Raw genomic sequence first — 9,114 nt, 5'->3', positions numbered from 1 at the left:
CACCTTGTAAGACTGCCAACTTTTTAGTGTAATGTAAGATTCTCTGAGCATGTCCTTCAATATAAATTCCCTCGATATTTCTCCTTTATTTTCCAACTAATGATATCAGCTGTTACTAGGTATTGCATCAGGGCCTGTGCTTTTTATTGTTATGTTTTTTCTTATTTAGTAAATAAGTTCCATAATATTCTGTTCATCATATTATATATTCAGTGCTTCGGCCAATTTCAGGTTTAACGGCTATATAGCTGTAATAAGCTGCATAAACAGTAGAGATAAATTGTGTATGACTTCAATACATTTTGATAATAATGTCTCTTTTAGTCTAATGGCTCTGTCTGGGTCTGATGTCTCTGTGTGTCTGGCTGTTTCCTTTAAAAAAAAGATATTTGGAGTCTGAACTGTGAGAGGAAAACCATTTACCATATATACCATTTTCTCTATGCACTGAGCTGAAATGCTGTCTGTAATAATTCAACTACCATCCTGAGTTCAGATCACTGCAGTTGTAATATAAACATAATTAAAAAATAGCATTTTTAAAATTTATTTATTTTTTTTTGTTTGCATTGCTCAGCTTTAACTACATGATACAGACAAACACACATGCAGTATGATGTGACATTATAGAGCATAACATATGCCTCATGTGACAAGAGAGTGACAAGGAAAGCAACTTGCGATGAATTCAGACATTTTAACCAATCAGAAAAAGAAGCACATGGATTATATTACTAAGATTGCTAACAAGATAGATTATTTCAGGGACATTGCTGTAGCTGGAATGGATGAGGATGTGATATAAAGGTGGAACGACACATCACACACTAGTCTGCTTAATCTGAGATACTTCATGCAGGTAGGACACGAATAGCTTGGTTCCCTCAATATAATTGTACCGGCTGATTTTTTCATTTTGGGAGTGCAGCCCGTCATCAAAGCCTCCAATGGGCATCATGATGATGCTTTTCCCCGTCACATCCTGGAAGGTTCGGGTGATAGGGATGGTCCCGCCCTCACGGATCAGATCAGGATGCATGTCAAAAACTCTCTTGACAGCAGCCTTCCCAGCCTCATAGAGAGGATGCCGAGTGTCAGCCAGCCAAGGCTTGGCCCCGATCACCATGGTGACTTTCAGCTTATTGGGACTCTTTCGCTTGGCAACACTGAGTGAAGGTAGTCTGTTACCTGTTTCTTGACCATAGCAGGGTCCATGTTAGGAACTTGTCTGATAGAGAACTTAGCAATAACCTTAGCAGGGATGACAGTCTTTGTGCCAGGGTCAGAGAAGGCCCCCTCAATGCCATGGATGGAGACAGTGGGGTAGCGCCACATGTGGGCCAACAAGTCTACCTTATTGTTGTACATGAGCTGATTGATACCGGTCTTGTTCTTGTAGTAGTCAATGTCAAATTGGATGTCCTGATACGTTTTCCATTCCTCATCAGAGAGGGGAGCCACAGCTTCACTGATCCCAGGAATCAGGATCTTACCACTGGGGCTGATCAGTGTGTCAAGAATGCCAATGAGGTCAGTCATTGGTTCGATCACAGTGCCTCCATAAACACCAGAATGTAAGTCCTGTTTGGGTCCTTCAACCTCAGCAAAGAAGTAGCAGTTTCCTCTGGTGCCGTAGGTGAGGGCAGGCCGTCTGCTGAGCCAGCCGCAGTCAGAGATAATGATGTAATCTACATCAGAGAAGAAGGTGTCTCTCTGGGCCACAATCATAGCATCCAGGCCATTGGAGCCTGTCTCCTCCATACCCTCAATAACAAACTTCAAATTGACGGGCAGCTCCATATTTAGGGCCTGGTAAGCCCCCACAGCATGGATCCAGGCTAAAACTGGAGCCTTGTTGTCTGATGCTCCTCTTCCATACAGGTTACCGTTGATGTCAGTAAGGTTGTAGGGGTCTGTTGCCCAACCGTCTTCTAGCTTTGCTGGCTGGACGTCCACATGACCGTAGACACACACTGTGTGTTTGTTTGTGTCATTTCCAAACTGAGCTGTCACCACTTTAGGCAACGCTAACGTCTGCCCATCAGGAAGTTCTTGCTCTCCAATGTCCACCAGCTCTACAGTTCCTCCCATCAGCCTCAGCTTCTGAGCCACCATCTCCATCATGCGATGTAGGTCTGGTCTCTTCAAGACGTTGCTGGAGTCACTTTCGATTGCAACCCAGTCCCGGAGAGCCTCCACATATTCTTCTTGATGCATGTCGATGTACTGTGCTAGCTCTGAATACTGGAAGGCATGGACAGAAGAAAAGACCAGCAGGATGAAAGGCAGGATTGGAAGAGTCATCTTGTTTTTGCCGAGAGGTGTATAACAGTCTCCTAGGGCAGGCACACTGTGGCCTTGTCTTGTTGCTTGAACATTTATAAACCCTCCCCTCATAACACTCCTACTGAGCCCCAGGGTCACAAAGTCAAACATTTCCTGACACAGTGCCAAGACAGCTGACATGTTTTGCTGATAGGAACATTCATTAGACTCAATCTATTGATCTTGCTCCAAGAATGCACACTGGGGTTCAGCAGAGAACAAAAGCAGCATGGGGAAATGAACAAATTCCTGTTGATTGTGTATTGGAATCTCCAAGCAAAACCCTAGTTACTCAAAAGTGAAGTAGCTTTTGAGTTTCCATATTAGGCAGGTGCCCCATTGTTCTGTACCTAACACCGAGCTTCTTGTAAGCATGCCTAGTTGTCATGCAGCTACATTAGTTTTATACACTAAGGTTATACACAGGTCTATCTGAAGATATTTAACCCATCACCTCTTTATGTTCATTGGGCAAATTGGGCTTGGTAAAAAAGCTTCCTGTCTCTTTTTGTATGTTATATAACTTGTTTTACAGGACAAATCCTAGTGTTAAAAACAGGTAGAGTTAATGAAGTTATACAATAATCAGACATTACCAAGACAACAAAAGAAAACAAACAAACAAATAAAACAGAAAAAAAAAAAAAGAATGGCAGGATTGATTGTTTGGAAGGGAGGAAATGTTGAACTGAGAGTGGTTATTGTGGCTTATTATGCATATCAATGGTGGTGTACAGTGTCTTTGTGGTAGTGTGAAAAGGGGCTCTTGAAGGGTAGTTTGGTTGTATTGACAGGAGCAACAAGGTATTTGTCACCAGAGCCCCATTGTATATAATAAGAATGGTGCAGTGGTAAAAAATATATGAGCTATGGGCTCATTAAATAAATGCCACCCCTACCTAAGATGCACATGATGCACATAAGGTGTTACCCCCCAACATCTGTTTTTTTTGACACCATGGCCCCTTCTGCTAAAGCACAACTTTTCCACAATAAAGAAGTACTTATTACCATCAGGCAAATATGTGTGGGGTTTGGACTGAATGCAGCAGACCATGAGAGGATCCCCACTGATGGCCTGTGACAAGCGGCAAGTCAGACCAGAGGGGAGAAACGAAACAGAAAGTGTCGATGATTTTAATCAACTCTTCCTTCAATTCCATAGATGTAGCAGGATCAAGGACAGATGTGAGTTCATTTTTTAAGACTTTGTTTAAAAATGACTAATAAATGTACCTTCTACCTTCTCTACCTATTTTGATTGTAGAAATTCTGTCAATAAGGGGTATTGGTAGCCCTAACTTTGACAGCCTAGGGGAAATGTTAATTCCTAAATATTTGATATTAACAGTGCACAACAGGAATGGTGATGTTTAAACTGCTGCATCCTCGCAATTTGTGGTGAGTGAAAGAATGGTAGATTTAGGTCAGTTTACATTTTAGTCAGAGATTTTAGAGATAGTGTTTATTCGACAGATGGTTTGGTATTAGAGAGGAAGGATTTTGGTAGTAAAGTAGAATGTCGTCTGCATAAAGGTTGATCTTATGGGGCTTATCTTTTGTTTTGAATTCTGTGATGAATATTTTGGACATATGGCTGTTCTGAGTGGTTCAATGAATATGGCAAATAAATACAGAATGGGCATTCCTGTCTTGTCCCGCTGTGCAGGATGAAGGGGTGTGATATTATTCCATAGGTGGTGAACGTGGCCATTGCAGATGTAGGAAAAAAAACTCTTTATTCAGTGGATACATGATTTACTGAAATCAATTTTCTTTAGTGTAAAAATGCAAAATTTAAAATCTACTTCATCAAATGCCTTTTCTGCATCCAGACTGCATAGTCAGACTATGGCTGTTGGAGGTATTGTTGCCCTCATGAGGCCAGTTTGGTTTGAGAGGCTGATGGATGGAGTGGCTGTTTAGATTTGTGATTGTAGGGTTTTGATAATGATTTTCATGTCTGTGCTGATGAGAAATAGGGGGCAACAACTTGACAGGCAGTGTAAGTCTATTTGGGTTTTAGTAATAAGGAGATTGTCTCCATTCACAACTATGCAAGGTTTAGAATTCTTATTTTATTTAAGTTATCAGTCTGTAGAAAACAGGAGCTAGAGCATTCCAAACATGGTTGTAGAACTCAGCAGGGAAGGCTTCAAATCTTTTTGAGTTATTGTTTGGCATGAGTTTGAGTGCATAGTAGAATAGTCCGGGAAACGCTGGAGAGTCTTGCATGGAGTCAAAGAACAATCTGGCAATGAGTGTCTGTGGAGCTGGGGAATATACTATACTGGGTAGATTGGAGATGATCTGCAGCTGTGTGTGTAGGTGGGGGGAGGATCTGATTGGCAGGTGACAGGGCAGGTAGAAACAAGTGGCAGACCTGCCATGCAGAAACTGTGACAGTAGTGATGATGCTTCTTCCAGTTTTTTTTTTTTTTTAAGGAAATAAGCCCAATCTTTTTGAATGTAAGTATTAATATTGGGGTCTTAAAATGAGGATGCATTAAATGGCCATCCTTTGGAGTTTTTAAAGAATGATTTATAATCCAGATGAAGGAGAGAGAGGTCTTATTTTGGTCGTCTCAGAGAAACAGTACACAAGTGTGTTTTGGATGAGGGGGGTCTGGTATTGCTCTAGATCAGATTTATTTATTACTGCTTTACTATGCATTAACTCGGTGAGTACCACAGTAAAACTATACTCAAATAAAACACTGTCAGGAGAGGAGTGGTCCACTCATACGGGTTTACTGCAGAACTGATATCAGTGTCAACAAAGTCACGTATACCAGCTAAAAGGTAAGAAATCTAGTCAACAACACACTTAAGTTCAGCATTCACTTCCCTTCATCTGTAGCTCTGTAGCCCGCCTCCTTCCATTTCCCTCTACAAATAACTCACAAATGTTGCTGTTGTAACCATGGCTTTCTCCGTGTTTGGCTATTTTCCCGCTGACCAGAACATTTTGTTTATCCCAGGAGCTGAGATTATCTTTCCAGTGAACATCTCCAGAATTCCTATGCCCCTATCCAAACATCTTCCTGATTTCTTAGTCTTCTTATGAAGACAGAGAAAAGGGAACATTAAAAAAAAACGGTTAAACAAGAGGAAGAAAAAAAAAGAAGAAATAAAACATAAATGCAAAATTTTCATGTGCTATGTTGCCTAGTGGAACCAACGTGCATTGTCATACATACAGGTCAGCATCATTGAATAATCTCATGGTCACAGATGCATCCTCTAGCCACCAAACACTCTCTGTTTCCCAGTGTGAGATTGAAAATAGATGATGTCTTGACGACCTGACAAGATCTCCCATTCAGAGGTTTTTGCTCTTGAATTGTTTTTGCATTTTAGTATTAAAGGAAGGTCAGTCTAATTTGAACATCCTGAAGTGATTGGGACAACTAGATGAATATATATTGTTGACGCAGGTTTCTTTTCCTCAAAGACGTAAGCACTAATAACTTACTTATACTCACTAATAATTATTGCTACCATTAGCCTAGTGGCTAAAGCTGCTGAAAAGGTCTTCCTGTCTGCTCTGTGATTGATATGAATGTTTTAAATCGGATTGGAACCTTTTACAGGGCCTGTTGAGATTATTTCTCATTTCACAGGTAAGTGCTGCCAGTGACCTCCTTAAGAATCTTTAACAAAGATTCTCTAATATCTCTACCATCATTCAGAGAAAAAAAAGTGTATCCAGATGGATGCTTAGTATCTTCAGACAATAATGGTCGGGCACAGGCTTTATTTACAGATAGGTTTCCTCTGTTGGTCCACACAAACACTGAAAGTGAGTCCTAAGACGAAACGGCAGCTTTGTTTGGGTCTCAGTACCATCATATGTTTGGTAGAACATGTATGTTCTGAGTGTCTAAGAAAAAGGCAGGTAGACGTTCACAGAGGGAGCAATAAAGCCACATTAAGACTTTGATTGTTATTCTGGAGTTTCAGACAATGTTTGTTTGAGTGTAAGGGCCTTACTGTACATTATTTAATGTTTTTATGTGGTTGTTAGGTTTCTAAATTCCCCACAGAGCAGAATCCAGCAGATACCTTTAACCTTGTTACCATCACAGTGTTGTAGCTGGCAGGTCAGGCTTTGTGTTATCAGACTAGAGGATCTGCAGGATGGTCATATTTTATACAGAAAGCCTCAGGCTAAAACATTTGGAAGTTGGATAGAGTTTCATGTGTTTGTTCAGAGCCAGTGGAACGTTTCTCTTGGTGTGTATGTGTGGGTGTTTTGACTGTGTGATGCAATGCATATGAAGTCTGATGGAAGGTGTCATGGCTGACATCAGGAGATCAGCAACTGGCCTTTTCTCCACCTCAGAGAATGCTGTTCATCTTCTGTTTGAAACTCTTTTTTTAATATTCCCTTTTCCCCTATTTACTTTCAGTAAAAAATGAACCCATCTATCACATTTTACTCATTCAAGTTTAGACGGACTGTATATAGACTGTATATATTTTTATGCTGCTGGAGGTACTTCAGATGTTGTGCCATTGATAGCTTTTTGGAAAGATCAGCCTTGAGTGTCTGTACTACCAAAAGAGGTCAACATATATGCTGTTTTTAAAGCTCAGTAAGATTAATGAGGTGAGAGTGATGACACTTAATCGGTCCAGCAGCCACATCAACAGATGGAACACACTGACTCTGGCCCTCACATGTATTCTAAAGGATTAACAAACATGCTAAATGTAGTTCCTACCTTACAAAACATTTGTAGAATCTTTTATTGAATGTTGCTGAAACATGTCCACATGAGCTTGTTTTCTTCTCCTTTTTACAGTGCTGTGTGATTTAAGAGTCATGCAAATTACTAACAGGCCTTTTGACACTTCAAAACAGTTAAAGCAAAGGTCTTATTAATGACATGAATGATGGCTTCTTCTATTTATTTGTCCAAGTTGTAGAGTGTTGTGCAGGCTGCCTCTCTGTCTGTATGTCAGGACACTTAAATGGAGCAGAGTCCTTGTTAATGTGACACCTATGCTTCTCCTGCTATAACAAGTCTCTGCAATGCTGCAGTATGCTTCCATGCTCTGGTCCTGCACTGTGCAGTGTTATTATGTCAATATAAGACACTAAGCTGTGGGCTGTTTGAAAGCCTCCATACAGACAGTTTATCCTTCAGTGCTAATGATGTAGGTGTAACTTCCCTCTGCCAACTCTGGACTGTTCAGGATCCTGAGACAGTGATGACTTCATCTTATTTTTTGACCAGCCACAATATAATATTAAATAGACTCAGAAACACAGCTTCACTGTCTTGTGACATTGTGCTTCACTTTAGTTATATATAAACCAGAATCAGCTGAACTCAGGTCAGTGCTATGGTGGACGCATCAATTTGAAACAATGAGTGACAGCACTGGAATTACCCTGCCAGTCAGTCATGGATCTCACTCTTTCATCTATCAGAAAACCTGTCCTGTGTTAATTGATGCTGACAAGGGATCAGATCAAAATATAGACAAGAAGATATGATAAAAATGACATCAAACCAAAAGCATTTATCTTGGATTAATATTTTCTGCGAGAAGTTGACAGAAAAAAAGCAAATGCAGCTGAGTTGGAGATGATACTCAAGAGGATCTGGAATTATTTGGCTATTACATCAGATTACCAGCTGAAGTATTAAGATACATCTCAGCTCTCTGATGATTGACATGTTTCACTCAGGCCTGTGCTTATGACTTTACGATCATGAGGTATTTGCAGACTTAACTTAGCGGACATTTTAAATGTGTTTATACTATAAAAGGTGTCTTGTCAGCATTTAATTCTGATCTGCTTTAGGCTTGGAGGGTTGCTGATGCATTTGGTGGTTTTGATCTTGTTAAGAAGGCAGTGGCCAGCTTCAGTTCATGTAAGTTAGAAATCAGTTGATTTCAATGATGACAAGTTTTCATGCTTCCCCAAGCTGTTGCCTTCAATTATGAATACAAGGCTGGATTTTGAGTACATTCTAGAGCTCTCTTTGACTCAGATCACATTTACTATTTCCGTGAGAGGACCTGAAGACCTTACCCACCCACACACTTTGCCCCTTCCTATATTTGACTCAAGATATCACCCACAATTATTCTTGTCAAAGTCCTCTATTTGATAACACAGATCAAATAATAAGAAGTTCTCTGTGTGTCAGTCTCTGTTGTTTTAAAGACATTGAATGAGCTGTCTGGATAGATGAACGTTTACTTTGTCCGGACAAACTGAAACTGACACACACATCTGCACAACTATCCAATCTACAGATGGTTTGGTACCATGACATCTGTGACTCCATCAACAACATCAGTCTTCTGCACAGCTGAACACACAAAAACATTTTGTACTCCACTGAGACAGCAGATGGATATAGTTTGAAGAAGAGGAGACACTGTGATGGTGTTTGTATGATTCCTTACTGGCATTTGGCAGCTGAACCGTACAGTAAGACACTGTGAAGGGAATAGTTTAACCATTCTTTCTTAAAACCTTCCCCACAAGGTTTTGCCAACATTTTATTCATATGTCAAATATTGATCGATAATCCTTCTGATAGATACATCCATTTTTGTACATGTGGGGACAGGTAATGTTCTTATATGCTCCTAAGACCTTAATCTGAAAAATCACATATAATTTATTACTACTGACTTTCAAATGGCATTTAATGTGTTTTGACAAAATTGGAGCATTTCAAATTTCTGACAGCAGTAAATTAAGACTGAGGGATGAAAGCATTTGCAAAGTTTCCCTGTCTTGTTTTTCCCTGACTTTATTCA

General features: G+C 40.1%; 1 protein-coding gene across 1 annotated transcript; it reads right to left on the bottom strand.

Annotated features, from left to right (window-relative positions):
- Positions 1-572: 572 nt before the first annotated feature.
- On the bottom strand, positions 573-2,329 carry LOC121942930 (cytosolic non-specific dipeptidase-like). Its single transcript, XM_042486240.1, is given in 2 exon segments — positions 573-1,170; positions 1,173-2,329. Coding segments are annotated over 2 exon segments (1,482 nt in total). The 5' UTR covers positions 2,305-2,329; the 3' UTR covers positions 573-820.
- Between the last annotated feature and the right edge of the window lie 6,785 nt (positions 2,330-9,114).

This window comes from Plectropomus leopardus, chromosome 5 (assembly GCF_008729295.1).
Source record: "Plectropomus leopardus isolate mb chromosome 5, YSFRI_Pleo_2.0, whole genome shotgun sequence".
NCBI classification, from domain to species: domain Eukaryota; kingdom Metazoa; phylum Chordata; class Actinopteri; order Perciformes; family Serranidae; genus Plectropomus; species Plectropomus leopardus.
The sequence above is the reverse complement of the archived record's forward strand: the minus strand, read 5'-3'. Positions and strand labels throughout refer to the sequence as shown.